Raw genomic sequence first — 21,775 nt, 5'->3', positions numbered from 1 at the left:
TGACTTGATGTCAGAGTGACGTGTCTAAATATTGTTTCTTATTAAGCAACTTGTTAAAGTTGCACCTAAACCTTATAAGAAATATATATATATATAAAACAAACAGCAAAACTTCAAATGCATCATTCTCTGTTTAAATGCTTATCCAATTGAGGACAGAATCACAGCGGTTCCAATTATCACGGCAACTGCCTTTCAACTCACACAATGATTTATTCAGTGTTTGGGAGAACAGCTTTAATTAGGCTTTAACACCTTTTATTGGGCGTTATTGAATCTTGTTTTCTCGTTACATCATAGACGGGATTTGATTTGAATATGACAAGGTTTGCGGGTCTGAAGCAATATGGTGATGGTCGTTGAAGAGAATCAAATATACATTAAAATTGTCTGTTAAAAATGTTCAATGGAGACATTTCACAAACATCATGATTATGGACCTCCTGCCCTTTGTATTTTTTAGTAAGGCAAAATTAATTAGTTAAAAGCGGGGGGGAATCTATTTTGTATATCCCAAAGCCATGGAGTACACAGATCCATACATAAGGCTGTTGTGGTCATAAATACTGACGCAGCAACCATTTTGGGCCCGGCCATCGCTAATTATTGGGTCGCAGTGGTTGGTGATGTATTGGATTAGGATCCTGCAGTAGCAGCAGCGCACCAGCAGCCCTAATGAGGACAAGTGCTACAACGTATCAAATAAATAGATAGTTGTGATAACTGTTGCTGTCTGATGTGAACAAGTCAGACTCACAAAACTACTATGAATTTGTTACAACCATTATCTGGAAAAGGTCATCATTGGTGATAATTGTGATTTATATTATACAATTAAATGTCTAATCCGTGATTAGCTTTTTTTTATATACATGTAGCTTGCCACCATCTTTCGTGTGCCTATTTTTTTTATTTTGGCGGGTCTTAGACAAAATACTTTGGAACACCTGCAGTCTTAATTTTTTTAGTCAAAGTGTCAACAGACGTTTGAGACCAAATTTACACAACTGAACCTTTTGTTCCTGCCCCCAATTGGCCACCTACCGTGCATCCCCTAAAACATCAGACTGTTTTAGGGAATTCTGCAGAAGCTAATCTCCTGCACACTTCCTAACACACACAAGCTGGGATCATTTCCCCTGCAGAGATAACCAGCAGGCCTCTGCCTTCTCTGTGCCACCATGCCATCTGGCACTCTTACACGTTTTGGTGACTGCACACATGGTTACGCTCATTCAGTGCCCAAAACAATGGAAACAAGTTGTTCACTGGTTGTTAAAAAAAAACAACAACTGGGGAAATAGTGTTGTCACCACTAAAGAAGGAAATCGTTTGTCCAACCCCTTTTTTCCATGCATTAGAAAGTGATTAATTGTCATCTTTATTACATGATCCATTAGTCTACTAATCTGCTACCTAAAATGATTATAGGACAGTACATCGCCACAGACTGAGCTGGTCTGCCCCTGATATGTCCTGCGTTCATCCAGAGATTCATGAAATGTGCCGCGGTGTTTTATTTATAGCTGCTGAGAGAGGGAGAAAGGGAGTTTGTTTCAACCCGCCCTCCTCTCCCCATACATTTGCATTAGTTTTGATAGAAAAAGTAAAATTTGTTAGAAGTGTAACTTTCCTTGAACATAAGTGTACAGTTGATTTTTTTTTTGAAGATGTTCATTTTTTGAAAACAATACTGTCATTAAAATTACATTTGTTTTTGGGCTCCGAATATCATTATGATAGCTACTCTATGTCCTATTGACTTCAAAACATCATACACAGTAGTTCTATACATGTTTGAACATCAATTTCTATGCTCTTCTACTTGAAGTGTTTGATGGCTAGACCAGACGTGTGGCCATTGTTGACCTTTTTAGCTGAATTAGTTTCAGAAGCGTTCAGCACCAAGGCCAGCACACATCCATTGGAAGCTCACACATTTCTGCAAGAAAATCAATGTAACAAAATCTGACAAACCCACAGTGGACATTTTCATTGATCATCAACTGCAATCAGATTTGAAGGCAATATTTGTCCATTGGTCTACTTTAATGGTCAAGTACTCGTGCCCCTGAAGGACTTTAATGAAAATAACAAGGTAAAATAACGACTGTGAAATGAACTATCTGGGTTTAAGCCTTGTTTTTTTTTTTTTTGTCTTGGGGTAGATTCTGGTCTTGTGGAGTTTGCATGTTCTCGTATGCCTTCTTCCTCCCATGGTCCTGCTAAAAAGAAGACAGAGTAAATTAAATGTCGGTGTGGACGTGAGAGTGAATACTTGACGAGCTGGTAAATCGTAGAAGACGTACACCGTTTTTTTGTATGAGAATAAGTCTTACTTGTGAGTTGCACGTGCTTGTGCCTCCAAGGTCATGACGTCATGGAAGGGTGTGTATGTGTCAACCCAATGATGCGTTGGTTTCACAGCGACAGGCCGTCGAAAATTCATATTTACATTACTTGGAACAAAATCAGAAAACTGCGCAGTAAATCGTATTTTGGCCTACTTTTTGAAAAGAGCGCTTCAAAATGTCGATCTGGAAAAAGCAAAAAAGGCAAACCTGGTGGGCGTGGTGAGTTGTCTATAAATTGTTTTGAGCACTTGCCATTATTATGACTCGATGAATTCAGATGAGCCTTCAATATGCGGAAGTATTTTGCTTCACCGCGTTCAAACGTGCATTAATCGCTTAATTTCGTGAATGAAAATACGGACAATGAGTTGTGATTTAACTGGGAGAATGTTGGCTAGCGTGTTTTCAAAAAGTGACAGCATAATGGATCGCAGTCTGCTCCACACTCCAGAACGGCTCTGCTGATCCAGATCCTTCCACTATTTCAGGTCAGTCCCGACCTCTCTTTAATTATAGATAACAGTGGGAAGGTAAAACCGTGTTTAGCACTCGCTGGTGACAGAATCCTTAATTGGACAGAGACGATTTAATGGTGGTGGTGTCCCACTTCCAGACAACTTTGAGCAGAGTGCTCTAAATGAATCCTGTCATCATGCTACCCTGATGACGTTCAGAGTTTAGTGTGTGTTGTGTTTGTGAGCAGAATTTTCATTGGAATCATCACTCTGCTTGTGTGACTTTAATTGACTACAGGGGGTGTTTATTTGTGTCTCATAAGATCACATCACATCATTTGTTTTGTCTCTTATGCGCAAAGATTGGATGAATATGAAGGTTACAGTGTGTCTTCTTTTAAGTTGAACTGATGAAACGTGGATCAATTTCTGAATATTATTATTTGGAGACATTAGTTTTATTTAATGTATTTTCATAGCTGCATGCAACAAATATCCATGTTTAAATATATTTTTAATGAAATGTCTGTTTTGAGTGTGGTACACTCTGCGATGTGTCACCACAATGTTAATTGTTTAAAAATAAAATAAAAAATAGTGTCAGCCTTTGCAGTGACCTTGTTTGTTTTTTCACCGATGATGTATTGTCTGAATTCGATTTGGCATTTGGCTTGTGAACGGGTGCTCAGACTCCTGCTGCTGCTGCTGTCAATGTTGACAACGTGCCAGAGACACACTCTGGTGACATCATGGATGCTACAAGTATCATGTACTGGATTGTGATTTGCAGACTCACAGCTATTAAAAAAACAATTAACTGAAAATCTACACATGCATACAGAATGATCTGGAGAAAATTGAACTGTAGTCCTGTGCAAGATGCAGTTGTTGCACTAAATAAAATGCATTGGTAATCGGAAAGCATGATTTTGTCATGTTTTTAAAATGGTTATTAAACCAATTGGTAGTTCTTTTACAGATTTTTTTTTAATGCTGATACTATTATTATTGATGGTGCTTGAAATACAATGTTGTGCTAAAAGGAAATATTTAATTTTCTTCTAAGGGTCAGATTTTGTTTTTACTTGCATTGTTGAGCAATATTGAGTAATTGGACAGTGTTGTTCATTTCAGAATTCCTCATTCCTATTCAGAAGATACCATTTGTTTTAATTGTTTTACTTTGTTTTAAACTTACTTTGCTATGGCATACAAACGGCGCCATGGGAGAAAAGAAATGGGAATTGGGTCGCTTTAAGTGTGTAGTCTAAATTTAGACCTTTTGTGTTCTGCAAGGAGGTCATATTTGTGTGTGTGTGATACAAACCCCACCCGTCAAATAAATAAAATTGGCCAGTCTCTATGGAACTTTGTTGTGGATGAGCAAAGACGTCGAAATCCACAAAGTGCTCAAGTAACTCAAATGGGGCGAAATGAGAAAGTGTCATATTGGGTCATTTCAGGCATTGGCTGAATCATTGAAACAATCTGACAAATTGATATAATAGAGAGGAAATTGTAAGCTGCTTGATCTTTGGTTGACCAATGTGGAGCCTTATTTAATATTCGGTGAAATTACCTTCATATCCTACCTACTTTACGTTCTTGTAAATCCAATTTATACCTCGCAACTGTGGTTTTTGTGGTACTCTTTCTCCAGAGTTCTAATACATTTTGACACCATTCAACGTGCTCAGACTAGCGTATCCCACCCTGACCTGTTTCAGTCAACAATAGATGCTTGTGACACGGCGGGTGCTGTGCTGCTTTAACATGGAAAGGAAAATATCAGGAAAGTAGTGGACTTGAATATCATGACTCATTCATTCAGACACCTGCCATTTCCATTTATGATGAATGCAAAAACCCTTTGACTGATAATATATGATTTAATGAATCTGCAAAAAGTACTCCTAATGGATATGAAGCCACACAAGAAAAAAAAGAAGACTGGTGTTTAAAATGCGAAAATACTTTAAAAGTCTTTATAAGATTATTCAGAGTGGATTATGGTTCAAAGAAATGTTATGTCCACAAACCTTTAAAAACCTTTGTGATCCTTAAATTAAGGTTTTATTCCTTTTAAATCGGAGCTAGCCTCTTGACTGTCTTTTTCCCTGTGGGTCATTCTGTTTCAATCCACACCATTTGCAAATCTCCTCGACTGGGATTATGGCTCTAAAGGGATTTAGGATTTCCACCCACTGCCTCACAGGTTGTAGTTGCAGCTACCTGCCTGACACAGCCTCTACTTTCAGAAGACCTCAGCAGTTCTGGCACTCCTGGTTTCAGGTCAAGGAAAATAATGGCACAGGAATGGAGATAAATTGCTGATTTGACAACAAACTGCTGCAGCGGCTTTTTCTCTACTTGCGGGTCTTTGCGATGGATGAATATTAGGGGATGGCAGTGCAATAAGGAGGGTTGCCGCGGCAATAACATTACAGGATTATTGACCAACTGTTGATTCCAAACAGTCAGTGAGAGGCAGGCTTCCTGTGGATTGTACATTGAAAATGGAATCCAACCCCCCTACGGATGACAAACGACATGCTGATTGAACAGATCCAATAAAATAGTCCTTTTAGAAGACGGATGATTGAGAGAATAATCAGCTCGTTTGAATCGTTTCGATGAGTGTCCACAAGAAGGGCAACTTCTTGTCCATTGGCCCGATGTCTTCGGCCATGATGTGCTCAGCTGCCGTGGCCACTGTTGACATACCCGGACCTCCAGCTAAAGGAGCCTTCTCCGTCAAAGACAAGAAAGTGGCGGAATCTAAATCATCATACGTGGTGGATGAGTTCTTCTGGATAGGCAGCAGCATTGTGGCCTTCTCAAAGTGGAGGCTTGGCTACATGGGTAAGACAAGTATGATTGATGGTTTCAGCACAAACCCTCTGCATTCTGTACCAGGCTTGGATTCCGTGAACCCGAGCTTCTGTGGTCTCTCTTTAACGGGAAGTGTATTTTGTGCATCAAAATCATTTTATGGCTGATAAACTTGACTTTACGTTTAGCTTACATCTTACCCAACATCCGGCTTGCAATTTTCTTTGTCTCTAAGATGTCTTGCGGTATTTTCGGTTTCGGACACGTTATTGCCTCATTGTCTGACCAAAACGCCATAAATAATCTAATTACACTAGGGAAAGCTTTTAATAATGTTTTTATCATTCTTATACAGCATGTTACATGCAACTAATCTGATGGATCGAGAAATAAGTTGTGATCCCCATGTTCTGTGTTTGGCAAACCGACAAGAGTGTAATTCACGGTGTAACCAATCCAGGTCACAAGCTGCCAGCTGGTCTGTTTGTCTGCTGGTGAGATTACTCAAAAGAGGTCAGCTATCACCCAACTTTGTCAATTAAGACTCTTTTTATATCATGCACCGATTTTGATGTCGGTCATGACCCTGGTATTGTCTCTCCTTTATTGTTTTTTTAAATATGTTGTTGAACAGTAAAGTATGTCATTAGGCTTCTGCTTTTTACGTCAGTACCAAACATCGAGATCACCTGCTTGTGCATTGGGTCAGCGCCATATGGCTTGCAGGCAATCCCTCAAGCTTAACCTGGTGCCCTGATCGTGTGGACTAGAGTCACTTAACAAGGTCTACTTGGCCCGAGGCATCCTTCCATCAACAGAGGAAGCCAAACTTCTAACCTGGTTTTAGCCAAAGCTAGCTACGTAGTGTCTGCGTCCTGATTTTAAGTCCTTCTCGTAACCACGACAGCTTATGGCTTCAAGCAGATCATTCAAATGAGTCCATATAGGTCATGTCTTTATATGGAAACAGTGTATTCTCAAGAAGCTGTCCTGTTAACTAACTCATTCACTACCATTGACGGCTATAGACGTCAAAGATCAATTTTAACTGGGCTGGCAGGGAATTGGTTAATTTACAGTAGATGGGAGTTAAACTTTCTTTGTTTCCTCATCTGTGAATCATTTGGGCTGAGATGTTGGTGGTTTAATCTATCCTGTTGGTTTTGTTTTCAATGCCAGACATCACACAGTGGTAGATGGATCATTTTCGAGATGGATGTTTTGTCTGGCAGCGTGTTCATTTCTGGTTCGTTTCGCTTGGCACCCTGTGATGAATTTGCCCAGGGCACTGGGTTAGCTTCAGTATTAATTCTCGCAACAGGCTGTGGTTGTAACATGGATATCTGAGGTCGCATCAGTGTCACTCCACCAAACTGTCCCCAATGACAGATGAATAGCCAAACTAATTTGGGACGAGAGACTTGATTGTTGGATTTGTGTCCAAGATCAAATCTCATCTGCTTTCTATGTTAATATTTTGTTTGCCAATTTTGTGCAGGTGTCAAGAAAAAATGTAGGCATAATACTCATGCCATGTGTGTTTTCAGCGGCTAGACTGCCTGTCATTGGGCTGCCTGTCATCTGAATATGACATGTTGACGTTATGCAGAATTTGTTTTATGTCGCTACAGCTGGCTTGTGCATGTCACTGTAAAGTTTTGCCTCAGGCTACATTTCATTTCTTTTTAAAGTAAATCCAGTTGTAATTAGAATATCATTTCTCCTTGGAAATATTTCATGATGGATGTTTCGGATAATATTTTCTGCTGGGGGGAATGTTATTGTTCTGTGCATTAGCCTTGTTACTGTGGCACGGCGGTGCAGCAGAGACACAAGTTTACTTGCCCCCATTTGATACTTCTTTTTTGTCTGCGTTATTTAGTCAATGGCATTCCAAGCACGGTTTCTCTTGATTAATCCATCTGCAACAAATTCATCATGATTGATCCATTCAAAGACAATCCACTCTTGGTTTAATTTAGTCTAAAACTGTAGCTCAAACATCATTTTCACTCCATTGATGTGAGCTGAGACCTGTGAAAGGTCATCGGAGTTGGCTATCCTTTCTTTGGATTTGTGCCACTTTCTGAGGATGTCAGATTTGCCGCATGCTTGCTGGAATGTGACAGACACTTGACAGTTATTGTGAAGGCCACATGCCTTGCAACCCTCAGGCTTGTAGCTATTCCACTACTGGATACCACACTATTAGCTTCATGTGGGGTTACTTATCATTTCACCTGAAAATAATATAAGTGTTGATTTCCCCCCACAAAAAATGTTTTGACAGTGACTTACATGACAATGCAATTCCCTGCATAAAACAAACAAAATGGCTCATGTGCATTGAGTGTTTTTTCCCAATTGTCAGCTTATCATCTTTTTCAACATTCTGTTTTGTCTGTTTGTTTTTTTCCCCCAGTGGAGAAATGTATGAGCTCCATGCAGATGGGTACCCAGATGGTGAAGCTTCGTGGCAGCTCCAAGGGACTGGTGCGCTTCTTCTATCTGGACGAACACAAATCCTGCATCCGCTGGAGGCCATCACGCAAGAATGAAAAAGCTAAGAGTGAGTGTCGTTTTCCCTTAATTGTAGCCGATTTGTAATCACACCCATATTTATGCCGCAAATTGTGGCGAAAAGTGCAGTATTTAAAGGGGCTAATATCCATTATTTTGATTTATTTTGTTGATTGTTTTTGAACTGTTGACATTTCATTTAGTGTAGATTAAATAGAAAGGGCGTTAACTACTGTAGATACATGAATTTGATTTCAGAGTCCATTTCATAACCCATCTGGGGGGGTATATTGACACCACGAACGAGAAATGGCAGTTTAGCATATTGCAATTTTTTTTTGTTCTGCATCGCAGTAGTTGTTTTACTCTGCTGTAGGCTAAAAAAGTTGCACATCAGAAGATATAAATAACACGAGATCAACAGTGCAGACTTCTTTTTATTATTTATTTGTAACTTGGATGTGGTGTAAGTCAGGCAATTTCTTATTTGTAACAAACAAGAGAACAAACACTGAAACAGATAGACTTAAAATAGAATCCCATAGTATTATAAAATTATAATGAATAAGCCTACGAGTCTGATTTACTAAGATTTCCTCATTGAGTTTCCATCTTGCATCAGTTGCTGGTGGGCATGTCACAGTGGACCTAAAATGCCCGTCTTTTACAAAGATCCCAAACAGCAGGTGTTAAATTGCGTGTTTACTCACTCTGAACGTTTATATACGCTCTTGGCAACTGGTGTACAAGTGGTGAAGACTGCAGTATTCACTGTAAAAGAGGATTTGGTGCATGAGGTAGCTTTGATGTTCTCCAAAAGTGTGCAGCAGCTGCTTCTCAGATTTGTTCCTCATAGAGGCTCAGTTCTCTTTTTTCTTTCTCACCCTCTCTCAGATTTAATAAGATTAAATTGATTTAATTATTCATCAGATTTAATCTAATAAAGACATTCTACCCACACTGTTTTGCAAAATATTTCTGGTAACTGGTCTGTTGAATGTTTCTTTCTCTTTCTACTTCCTGCACCAGTCTCGATTGATTCCATACGGGAAGTCTGTGAGGGTAAACAGTCTGAGATCTTCCAGCGTTATGCTGAGGGCAGCTTTGACCCCAACTGTTGCTTCACGTTGTACTACGGAGAGCACATGGAGTCACTTGATCTGGTGTCTGGTATCGGTGAGGAAGCGCGGACTTGGATCACAGGCCTGAAGTACCTGATGGCTGGTATCAGTGACGAGGACAGCCTGGCCAAGAGGCAACGTACTCGAGACCAATATCCTTTGAGATATCGATCGTGACTTCTTTTTAATAGCGGCATTCATGCATAACAATAGACGGTACATTTCTCAATGCAAACTTTCTTTAACTTTGCTTGATATCACGTGGCTCAAACAGACCTTCACAGAGGCTGATAAGAACGGCGATGGGAGTTTAAGCATCAGCGAAGTCCTCCAGCTTCTGCATAAACTCAACGTCAACCTTCCTCGGCAAAAGGTCAAACAGATGTTTAAGGTACGGTAGCAAATGTTATTTTCTGATATGTATGTATGTCTTCAGTTTTTGTCATTATTGAGTTCATAGAAAGATTTGCAGAATTACGCATACAAATTCTGATTATTATTTTTTTTGTAAGGGGTGAGGGTAACGGCTTATTAACAATGGTTTTTTTTTGTTTTACCAGTACTATCAGTGTCAAATACAAGGCCCTGGGGCCAGATACGGCCTGCCACATCATTTTAAGTGGCCCGCAAAGGCAAATAGTGCATCGACTTTTTGTCAATACTAAAGTTGCAAATTGTCTAAACTTTAAAAAAAAAAAAAATAACTGCAATATTACTAGCTAGCAATTGTTATTACCATTCTTTTTTAAAATATTTGAACACTTACTAGTCTCTGATTTCAATTTCATAGTTATTCATCAGTTTGTTGTGTAGGCTATAGGCGTTGACAGTCATAATGGCCCTCCGAAGGAAATTATGACAACAATGCCGCCTGCGACAAAAATGAATTTGACACCCGTGACCTATACCTTATTTTTCTCAAGACTATAATTATGACTGTAAACTGTTCAGTTTTAGCACAATAGCACAACAACAACCTGTTGACTCCTTAAATACATTTTAACACAGCATGGTAAGTTTGCAACTTGACAGCAAGTTGTCTTAGTAGGGCACCTAAAACCACTGTAAGCGCTAAATAGCAAACATCTGTCGCGTTGTATTAGCTCATGACTCGGTCACTAGCGCTTCTCTTCAAGAGGATTAGCACACGTTAAGCGCTACGTGCTAACCTTCCTCTCGCAAAACTGCGAGCCTTCTTACTGGACTTAGTCCAGGGCTCTGTTGACGGGCATCCACCCATATGGTGCCGTCGTGCTACAGATGGCTTCCAATGTAATGCAAGGTAAACACACAAGAGACCAATCTGTCCCTGTGTGTTTTGATAAAGATTTATGTGTTGACAATCTCAACTCATTTCTTGGCTTAACCTACTTAGAGCGGAAACACCTGTGGAGTTGATCCCTTTGCCAATTTGAAGACGGTAATGGCCAGTTCCCTTGATAATCTACTCACGGTGCATATTTTATTATCTTACCTGCACTCTCATTTTGATGTGGAATAAAACAATCACGGTGTGGTTGAAGTGTACTGTAGAGATTAAGATCCACTTCAGCGGATTCTCAAAAATAGGATGTTTGCCCTCAAGGAATTTGTCATTATATGCAGGAAGTCTCCATTTTCAGACGCTCAAAAGTATTTGGATGAATGCGATGAGGGAATTTAAATATTTGTCAAACTTGGATGAACATCTTTTACAGCGATGACTGCCTGACGTGGGAAGCCCGTGGACATCACTAAATTATGAGTTTCCGCTTTGGAGAGTCTATCAAAGCACAGTACAGTGCATAAATAGTGCACTCAAAATGGGTCACGATTGGTTGCACTTTTTTATTCCTATCATTCTAGCAGAAGTGGTCAGCGGTTTAATAGTCTATTAATCTTCTGTTTGTAATCATTACAAGTGGTTTTGGACCAAGTCAACAACAATCCAAATGTTTCTTGTCAATTTATTTGCATATATACTGGGTGATCCCAAAAGAACTGCTGTTGTCCATTTATTGTTTTAACTCGAAATTAATCCGATGGCGTAGAAAGCCAAACTTCTAGAACTTGTAGGTATTGTCCAAATACATCTAGGCCCAATCTGTCCTATCTCAAACCTGTCAAGCCGCTCTTCCCGTGTCTGTAAACAAAGCACCTAACAGCCTCAGGTGCTTCCCAGACACTGGCGCAATTGAAAGCTCATTTAGAACTTCAGGTGATAGAACTCACAAGCTTTGGTCTGGTACTTTTCCTTCCTGTGTGCTAATCGTACAACTGCACAAGAATCAGGTTTTTATTTTATTTTAATATGAATGTATTATTCTCATTGTCGCACCACTTGAGCTGAGGTGCTGGGGGCAATACCTTGCTCAAGGGCATCTTGACACTATAAAATAACGCTCTGCAGTAGACTCGCAATGGGCACCCAAAATAGGCCTCTGTATGTTTTTTTATATTTCTAAACCAACATGGTTGAATAAATATCTGAATTTGTCCAAATAAATGCATGCTAGCAATACACAGTAAGATTCTTCAAAACGAAATGTCGAGAAAAACTTAGCTTAGCTCGTGTCATGAAAAACACTAAATAATGAGACCGCTGTGTTTTGCTCAAAATGTGTTTCACTTTGCTACAGCCAGACACATTTTAACTTTGGGCTTATTTCTATGACACACACGAGTGACACTAATTATGATTTTTTTTTAGCACATTTTTAAGACACTGCCTTTAGTACACTCAATTCTTAGCCCGTGGCATAGCTGTAATCTAAATGGACCCACAAAAAAAGCAGACTTTACTACTGCCACTTTGCTAAATGATTTATCACAGCGGACTTGTGCGTGAGCAGGAAAAGCTCTGTTGCAAGAGGTAACTACAGCAATTCTTACTAATGAAATAATCCATATTAGCTGCTCAACTAAAACGCTGAGCAGAAGCCCGCTAACAAGTTAAGTGCCAGCTTCATACATAATGAATTGGAAAGAGCAGGGCTAGATTGATGTTTGGTGTCCAATGAACGTTGTTCACCAACCGAGCCTTTGTTTCCGTTTTTATCTCTGGGAGATATGTTCTCACGAATAATTCTGAAACGTGTTCCTCCAGGGCTGGGACTTCAGAGCACTTTTCGGAGCACTCTCTCATAGCAATAGAATCAGGAATCTTCACAGCAGGACAAAGTACTCTGCTGATTTGCTCCTACCTTTTGTGCAGGAGGCCGACACTGATGACAACCAGGGAACGCTGGGATTTGAAGAGTTTTGTTCCTTCTACAAAATGATGTCGACTCGCCGAGACCTGTACCTCCTCATGCTCACCTACAGCAACCACAAAGACCACCTTGATACAGATGACCTGACCAGGTTCTTAGAAATTGAGCAGAAGGTACTCGCACTGTTACATCACACAAGTGGGAGTGTTTAGTGTGACTTAGGCTGACTTTGTCCATGCTGGCGTCAAAAGATCATGAGTTACAAAGTGTGGGGAAAATGCAGACATCACGAGGTCCTACATAAGGGAAATTTCGTGTGCCCTTGCCACGCTGGAGGTGAGGTTGTAAAGTGTTTTCTCTTCTCTAATAATACCCCTGCACTGAAAAAGAAAAAAAAGAATGAATTAATGAGCGTGACTGCAAGATGTTCGTAGAGAAGCCAGACTGTGCTCCGTCTTCCAATTAGCACTCTGCCTGGGTATTTTTAAGAGGCAGTCATTTTTTAAGGGAGGATGCTCTGTCAGCAACTTGTCAGCTTTCCTACAATTATGAACAGCTTATTCTCAGATTCTGATCGTGAGATGAAATTTGGTTTTGGTGTGTAATTCATGACATTATGTAAAGTGATTAGTATGTATTTTTATTTGAATACCGTAATGCAAAAAAGCCATGTTGGTGTATAGTCAAAGCTAGCTAGGTTGCCACTCTGAAGAAAATGTCCTTTACTGGCTTGAAATAAGCCACTTCGCTGCAGGACTTGTCAGATTTATCCTCACAGCTATCCTTTTTTTTCTTCCAAAGACCAACTTGAAAATGAATGTTTTATCATCTTTGTCATCTCAGCTCAGTCACCACGATTGACACGATTTAAAGCAATCCGACTTGAATAGCTTTGAACCAGTCCGAGGATAGAAAAATGTTGACTTCACCCCGAGCCTTCTAGCAGAACTGATCAGATTGGTTTAGATTGGTTTGATTTGTTTTTGTCATTGGCCAGCAATCCTGAGTTCTGAAGACTGCAAATCCATTTTAATAGAAGTTAATATCTGATTGGACCAAAAAAAAAACCTACAAGCTATGCACAAACACCTTGGTAAATAAAATATAAAACCATTTAAGTTGTAAATGCAGGTCAGTGCATTTAATAGTGTTTAGGCTCGCTTGCCGTGACTTAATTGTGTTCTATTACACGATAACCTGTCATAGTGAAGACAGTGACTAACCCAGAATTGTCCGACCCGCTTTAAAAGAATCAATATACGAGCCATTTTACGCTCCACAGCAGTAAGCACAGAGAAATTTAGATCATTGGTGGGGAGACAGTCATGCATTCAACTTGTTCCGCTTACCAATAACTAAAATTTTACTTTGCTTTCCAGTAAGGCATCATTTGGGGGCTACAGTGCATACATACATGCCGATGCATTTTTTTTTTTTTTTAATATATGGATTTCCTTACTTTATAGATGACCAAAGTGAGCAAGGACCATTGTCTGGAAATTATCAACAAATTTGAGCCGTGTTCAGAGAACCAAAAGCAAGCCGTTTTGGGAATTGATGGTGAGAATACTATTATTTTGTTCCTATTCTTAACATTGTGTACGATTTTGCAGTCAATTTTCAGTGTCTTCTTAATCCAGAAGGATGTATGAGTGAATTGATAATGTTTTTTTTCCAAAGAGATATACTCATAAATCTAATAATCAAAATGTATCCATGTTCATTTATTTTATTTTTTAAAAGTAGTTAACAATTTAATTACATACCATTTTAATTTTCAACTTATTTGATATTAGAATAGCCCATAAATCTTAACACATTGATTTGATAGTCAAACATTGTTTTTCTATATATGTAAATATTTTCAAAATCATTCTGGTAAATATTGATAATATCACATGCATCACTAGACCCGACTAGACCTGCTCTTGGATTACTTACTACCTCAGAAAAGGTGCATGAAACCAAAACCTGGATCAGCTTGGTTCTAACACCACTTTAATCTTCTTTCAGGGTTTACAAATTACACGCGCAGCCCCGCAGGCGATATCTTCAACCCGGATCACTACAGTGTTAACCAGGACATGAGCCAGCCGCTGTGCAACTACTTCATCGCTTCCTCGCACAACACGTACCTGATGGGAGACCAGCTGATGTCCCAGTCCAGAGTGGACATGTATGCCTGGGTGCTGCAGGCTGGCTGCCGCTGTGTTGAGGGTACTTCATCCCCCCCACCCTGGCCTTACTTGTACCGATAAATAAATAACAAGATATGCATTAAATGTAAAAGTTTTAAAGTCATTAAATGACATTTGACTCTGAAGCAACCACAGTTTTAATTTTGAAACTCATCCTTTGAATTTCTGATAGAAGTTGATAAATATATAATGTTTGGAACCTTCCATTGCCTACTTTATAAAGGTTACCACCCACACAGCATTACAAAGCCAGCACGAATAAACGGAGCACTCGATGGAAGAAAATTGCCATTTGAAGTTTTGTATTGACCGATTAATCGGCAATCTGTACATTTATTTTTTTTAACAGTAACTGTAGATGTGTGGCTTGCGTCCTGCATATTTCTTAAACCCAAAACATTGTGTTACCAATCATTAGAGGGTATGGTGGGACAAAAAGATCAAGCCTCTTGACAATGTTATTTGAAATTGACTTTTGACTGATCAGACAAGGTTACAAGACGACATACTTGACCACTTGATGCGTTTTTGACTCGTGTGTTCATCTTGAAATGGCCTGTTCTTGAATTTGAAGAAGAGGCGCTGCTGATTGTCATGAATCTCTTGTGCACAGTGGACTGCTGGGATGGTCAGGATGGCGAGCCAATTGTTCATCACGGCTACACTCTTACCTCCAAGATCCTCTTCAAAGATGTTATTGAAACCATCAACAAATATGCCTTTGTCAAGAATGAGTATGTAATAACACACACAACCACTCCACTGATATGCAAATAGATTCAGAAATCTCGGGTGAAAAAAATGAATCATAAAGTGGCACAGAAATATGTGAAAAAATTGTTATATATTTACAATTGGCCATCAAAAAGTGTTATTATTTGTTATGTCAAGCTGTATTTTCAGCATTTAGGATAAAATTTTAGCTTTGCACATAAAAGCTGTTAGTCATTAAACATGAAATACTTGACTGTTTTTGGTCTCAAAGGCTGTTTAGGAATATTGATTGACAGATGAAAGATGAAAAGTATGTTTTTTTTAATGCCAATTTTATGAAATGCATTCCATCCTCAGCCGCTGTCTGGATCTTGCGTTTATTCTAATATTCTGTGATAATCAGTGCTTAACAAATTTATTCTATCATCGGCTAGAAAAACAAGAATACGTGACTATTTTATTGCTTTAAAAAAAAAAAAAACTTTCGAAGGTCGACCTAGCACTTTGTGTATAAATGAGGAATTTCAAATTGAAATGAAGGCTTTCAAAGTTGTCTGTCTGGAGTCACAAGGCAGAGTTACATCAACACCGTGTTTAAAACTCAAATGCTCGATCAGCCTTGGAGACCAGATCGAGTTTATGGACTGAATAAAGCCCCAAATTACATTCTTAAAAAAAACCTATTGAAAAACTCTGAGGTTACCAGTGAAGGACAGCAAGGACTAGTGTGATGAGCTCATGTACTTTTATGGAGGTTAAAATTTTTCAGCTCAATGCTGTTGTTCCAAGTTTTGTGTCTGTTTGTTACGGATGATATAACATATCCAAGAGATGTCTCCTCACACCTCAACAAGTATGTGTGCAAGGAGAGATGTGCCCCACCCCCCTCTCCACCACCTTCTCTTTCAAACTAGCGGCATCAAAAGGTGATATGCTCATCGACATGCATGCGGTCTGAAGGATGTGCAGAAAAGATCTATTTTTAGCACAAAAGCCAACGAAATGCTCCATTTGCTGAGATCAAATCCTTTTGTGTTTTCTGGAAACATTATCGTGAGCGCCCCTATTCCACCTGAAACCTTTTAAACTCTGTCAGGTAAAAGGATTACGTCATTATTACGTGGTTTGTGGCAGTATTGCAAGTGGCCCGTGAAATTGGAAATAGAAAATAATTGTAGCATTTTTTTAAATAAAATTGATTTATTATTTAGACTTGATTTATTTTCCAGATAATTTTGCGAATCATTTAGCCATCCAAATTATGTCAAATGTACCTGGCATTCTGAAAATAGACAAATAAATAGCCTGAGTAGATCTATCCTCCTTCGGTGAAAAATAAAATAATATTCTGCCAAAACAGTGGTCCCTGAGTTGCTTCTTGGTTATGGTGGTCGCTTGGACCAAACCAGTTGAAAACTCCTGTTTTAGACCGTAAATCATACATGAAAAAAGAACAGACAAGAACAACATAAGCAAAAGATGTTAACTTTCTCAATTGTTGTACAGAAAAAGAATGTAATGTATTCTTTGATTCTGCAATGACTATTGAAGAGTGTTACACTTCTATCTAATCATTAAAGACTAAATTTAGCCATTGAGTCTAATGGATAGATTTATTTAGCGTTTAAAAACTGATTTTTCTCTTCAGTTCAGGAGTAGGTCCAAATAAAATTGAATGACACAAAAACAAGTTTAGTTACAGTCGGCGTGAGTCACAGCACAGACAAAAAAACAAAACAAAAAACAGCAATAGCTGCTGAAGCAGACTCCTGACATTTTACTCTAAGGCGCTAAACTATTCAGTTCCAGCAGCGGAGCAATCGTACTTGTCACTGCATATCATATTTCAACTATGGCTGCATATCAAACCTCCAAAATGGATGACAGATTTCAACATGATATCAACCTTGTGGACGCAGGTGCATAACATTGCAAACAAATGACACTGTATCATGTGTCCCCTCTCCAGCATCTCAGCATCCTGACATCAATCTCCTGTGTGTCATTGTCTGCCTTCTACCAGTTTCCCGGTCATCCTGTCCATAGAGAACCACTGCAGTGTCCCTCAACAAAAAAAGATGGCTCAGTACCTCATTGATATTCTGGGAGACAAACTCGACGTTTCCAACATCAAAGCGGAAGTTTCTGGTTGGCTCCCCTCACCGGAGAACCTTAAGGGGAAGATCCTTGTTAAAGTAAGTCTAGTCTGTTGGTGAACTGTGACGCACTTCAACCTGAAAGTAGGAAACCTTGCCGTTTCAAACGGACTTCAAAAGTAGCCGAGACCAAGTGATAACTTGAATTGATGCTGGACGAAAAAAAACATCTCTGCGTACAATTAATGGAAGAATTAATCGATAATATAAGTGAGAGGAAGTTTTGGGATTCCTCACTTCCTGTTCAACTTCAATGTAAGCTTGCGGCTTCTTCTAGGATGAGAACATGACTCGTCACTCATAGATCTCAATCTAGGTGTAAAAAAGAAATGCAATTAAAATAATGATTAATTAATGTTTTAATTATTAATTATTAACATTTTTATTTGTTATTTTATTCATTTTATTTTTTGCTTTTAGTCTTACAAACGTCATTGCTTTTTTTCCTTAAATACAGGAATTAAAACTACATCTGTTTTGGACAGTCTTTTTTTTTTTTAAACCCCATATCTGTACTTTTACTTAAGTGCATTGCGTGAATACTTCAATGAATACCTTTGGCAATTTAGAGTGTTTCAGTAACTTAACTTGCAATGTTTTTGGAACTTGATAGAACAATAGAGGACCTGGAGAAAGTCATCATGCCAAAAGTCCACACAGGAAGGTGATTTGAGAATACAAAGACGTGCTGCCCACTAGCAACTTCAGTTAATTTCATGGAATGTTTTTCTTTTCCATTTGATTTCAAACTTCCTCTCAATGGTAGTATTTTATGCAAGGCAAATCCTAAATGATGGATTGAATCTCTAAGTGTAACAGGCCCATGCTGACAGAACGCCGATTTAACATATTGAAGTTAATGAGGCTGCACCGCCACCAAATGCTCGTAGTGAAGAGACAGCTCTCTGCCAATACCTGGCATGAAAGAAACGTCTCGGGCTCAATGTCTCCAGAACCACCACTTGTGTGTACTGCAGCAATGTTGCACAGTATGAATGGAAACTTGGTGAGGAGGCGACAGTACTGAAGTTATCTTTAGCATACATCATGAAGATGTTTCAAGACATGCCTCAGGCTACAACATCCAGGACATACTGTGACAATTGAAACATTAGACTTGCCAGGGATAACATCACTTTCAATCTTGTGCATTTTTTTCTACTTCTACAACATTTTCCCATGTTTTTTTCTTCAGGGTAAAAAGTTGCCTCCAAACATCGATGAAAACGCAGAGGAGGGTGACGTGTCGGACGAAGACAGTGCAGATGAGATGGAGGATGACTGCAAGCTGATGAATGGAGACGTATGTATTCACGTTGCCCCTTTTTTAAAATTTAATAGAGCAAGGTTGAGAACTTTACAAAAGGATATAAAGTTTATTGTATGTTTCCTCTTTAATGGTGCTTGGTTTTATGAAAATGGAAGGTGTAAAAATGTGGAACATGTGTACTTGTGCATTCATCTGAATTTTGTTGCAGGTGAAATAACATTGTGAAATGCTGTTTATTGTTTATGAGGTACCAATGAATACATTTAATGATGATACAATAAAGTGACAAACCCATAGGCACAGTACGACTCACCATTCAAATCATTGGGTTCGTAGCTAAACTATGCCATCATGTGGCTGCATTCTACATGGGCATATTTTTGCTCTGGTAATCATCATGTTTGTGTTTAAAATATAAAACAGCTCACACTTGAAAATCTCTTACAATTCATGTGTGCGTGTTTTCAAGCATGTCATAAAATATAATTCATACAAAGTATAAGTTACCATGCTTTTTGAATTTCATGATGTGTTTGCCTTCCACCTGCAGATGTCAGCCAACAGGAAACAAGTCGAGAACATGGCGAAGAAAAAGCTAGACAACCTGATGAAAGAGTCCAAGATTCGAGATAGAGAAGACCCAGACAGTTTTACCATCGCTGCACTTCCACCTGCTGGGCAGTTAAATGAAACTGACTCAAAAGTACGTCTGCTGGTATGAATAATCAAGGCTGAATTGCAATTACTGACAAAAATTAAATCGCAGAAGAATTGAATTAATCTTTTCTTTAATGTTGCTCTTGTTATGAGTGTCACAGGTGGCAGTTAAGCTGTACTATATTTTCATAAGTGCTATTTTTGGAAAATGTAGGTCCATTACTACGTGTTTTGTATTTTTAATGAACATACATAAACATCCACAGAAATGTACTTTTCGAACAATGAAATTAATTCATTTGGAACGGTCAATACCGCTTGAATTCTTGAGTAGTCACCGATACCAAGCACAGATACCACTACCACTTTTAATACATAAAATTCACATAAAATAATTATAAAGCCCTATGTCCCAATATTGCAAATCTTATTTCATTATAAAATATATAAAATACAAAAAAATAGTTAAAAAATTATTTAAAAAAAATATTTAAAAATTTAAATATAAAATGTATCAGAATATAGCAAAGTTCCTAATGGTAAAACGGTCACAAAAGGGCCGCAAATACCTTTCACCTCCCAGAAGGATGTTTCCGATGAATGTCGTAAAAATCTGTTTAAAAAATGTGCGTCTTTTAACAGGTGACGGTGACATCGGACGAGGCTAACACCAGCAGCAATAAGCGCACTGGCCACTCGTTCATGGAGAACTTTTCAAAACGGAAGGTTTGTTATTTGTTTATTGGTTCCCCTCCCAAAAAACTGCAACTCAGCAAATGCAAAGAAGGTTCATAGTACCAAATGTTTACTATGATGAGTTGTTCCCTCAGAAGACAATCCATTTTCTACACTGTTACTGTTTCCACAATAGAAAAAAAATGCAAAGCTGAAGAAGACCTCAAGCTTGGAAGACACAGATACGGACCAAGAAAGCTCCAGCAGTGCATCGCGAGCCCCCCTACATCACAACAAGTAACAAATTTGACTAAATAATACTGTCCCTACTTAAAAGTATGTCCGCTTCATCCTGTATGTCCAATTTCCAGAAAGAAGAAAACCATGAAGTTATCCAGAGCTCTGTCTGACCTGGTCAAATACACATGCTCTGTGGGCCTCTATGACGTTGAAGCACAAGGTGCTTTCCCTACTCACAGATGATCACATAGAACCTGTTCACAAATGTTTCTAATCTCTCTTTTGTCAATGGTAGTCAACTGCAACTGGCAGGTTTCATCCTTGAGTGAAACCAAAGCCCATCATTTGATGCAGCAGAAAGCCAGCTCCTTCAACCATTTTAACCAGCGACAGCTCTCACGCATCTACCCGTCTTCTTATCGTGTGGATTCGTCAAACTTCAACCCTCAGCCCTTTTGGAACGCAGGCTGCCAACTTGGTATGCTCTACTACCGATTCTCCTCTCTGACAAAGTAGATTATATAACTATAGTGTTTCTGCAGCGCTTCATTTTTATTTTATTTTTTTGTCCCTTCCACTCATCATCTGAATCAATTTATTTGCCGTTTCTGGAGGCAGCACATTAGAAAACAGTTACAACATAGAGAAAACATGCAATGCACAACAATAAAATGAAAATGAAGCGAACATGCTTGCATGTGGGCAAGGCTGATAATCATCTTGTAAAATGTTCATGATCATACAGACAATCTGAGGTTTCATTACAGTTGCGCTCAACTACCAGTCGGAGGGTCGGGTGCTTCAGCTCAACAGAGCCAAATTCTACAGCAATGGCAACTGCGGCTTCATCCTCAAACCCAAATGCATGTGTGAAGGTGAGCATGCATACAATCAAGGATTTTACCTTTGGATTTTTTTGGGGGGTCAGAAGTGTGTGTGTGTGCGTGCGTGACTAGTTCCAGACATGATATATATTTTCACATGCCTTTTTATTTTTTGCTTACATTTCAGGTGCCTTTAATCCCAATGTGGAGGATCCACTGCCGGGTCAAATGAAGAAACAACTTGTGTTGAAGATCATCAGTGGACAACAGCTACCCAAACCCAAAGACTCGATGCTGGGGGACCGAGGAGAGGTACTTTGATACAGTCGGTGAAATTAGCTCGTGTACCAAAATGACATCATCGTGTCCCGTGTCAGATCATTGACCCCTTTGTGGAAGTGGAAATCATTGGCCTTCCAGTGGACTGCTCCAAGGAGCAAACTCGAGTGGTAGATGATAACGGTGAGTTTGAGAATTTTCTTTTTTGTTCTTCAACTCTCATTTTTGGCATTTCACACATACCCTAGGTGAGATTTAAAAGCTTTTGAAAATCCTCCTACAGCCATTC

The 21,775-nt window shown here is 39.0% G+C and overlaps 1 protein-coding gene across 4 annotated transcripts in view; it reads left to right on the top strand.

Annotated features, from left to right (window-relative positions):
- plch2a (phospholipase C, eta 2a) overlaps positions 1-21,775 on the top strand; it is a 74,472-nt gene that overhangs the window by 44,662 nt on the left and 8,035 nt on the right. For 3 of the 4 annotated variants that reach the window (XM_061266866.1, XM_061266864.1, XM_061266882.1), the window contains 17 exons: positions 8,064-8,210; positions 9,191-9,434; positions 9,544-9,673; positions 12,476-12,646; positions 13,940-14,033; positions 14,487-14,690; positions 15,285-15,405; positions 17,409-17,580; positions 18,737-18,844; positions 19,362-19,526; positions 20,111-20,194; positions 20,340-20,440; positions 20,515-20,603; positions 20,679-20,861; positions 21,151-21,258; positions 21,395-21,519; positions 21,585-21,669. In XM_061266866.1, coding sequence (XP_061122850.1) covers positions 8,064-8,210; positions 9,191-9,434; positions 9,544-9,673; positions 12,476-12,646; positions 13,940-14,033; positions 14,487-14,690; positions 15,285-15,405; positions 17,409-17,580; positions 18,737-18,844; positions 19,362-19,526; positions 20,111-20,194; positions 20,340-20,440; positions 20,515-20,603; positions 20,679-20,861; positions 21,151-21,258; positions 21,395-21,519; positions 21,585-21,669 — 2,331 coding nt within the window. The remainder of the gene's footprint in view (positions 1-8,063; positions 8,211-9,190; positions 9,435-9,543; positions 9,674-12,475; positions 12,647-13,939; positions 14,034-14,486; positions 14,691-15,284; positions 15,406-17,408; positions 17,581-18,736; positions 18,845-19,361; positions 19,527-20,110; positions 20,195-20,339; positions 20,441-20,514; positions 20,604-20,678; positions 20,862-21,150; positions 21,259-21,394; positions 21,520-21,584; positions 21,670-21,775) is intronic. The other variant, XM_061266871.1, reaches the window with a different exon arrangement.

Source organism: Syngnathus typhle, linkage group LG2, assembly GCF_033458585.1.
Source record: "Syngnathus typhle isolate RoL2023-S1 ecotype Sweden linkage group LG2, RoL_Styp_1.0, whole genome shotgun sequence".
NCBI classification, from domain to species: domain Eukaryota; kingdom Metazoa; phylum Chordata; class Actinopteri; order Syngnathiformes; family Syngnathidae; genus Syngnathus; species Syngnathus typhle.
The sequence above is the reverse complement of the archived record's forward strand: the minus strand, read 5'-3'. Positions and strand labels throughout refer to the sequence as shown.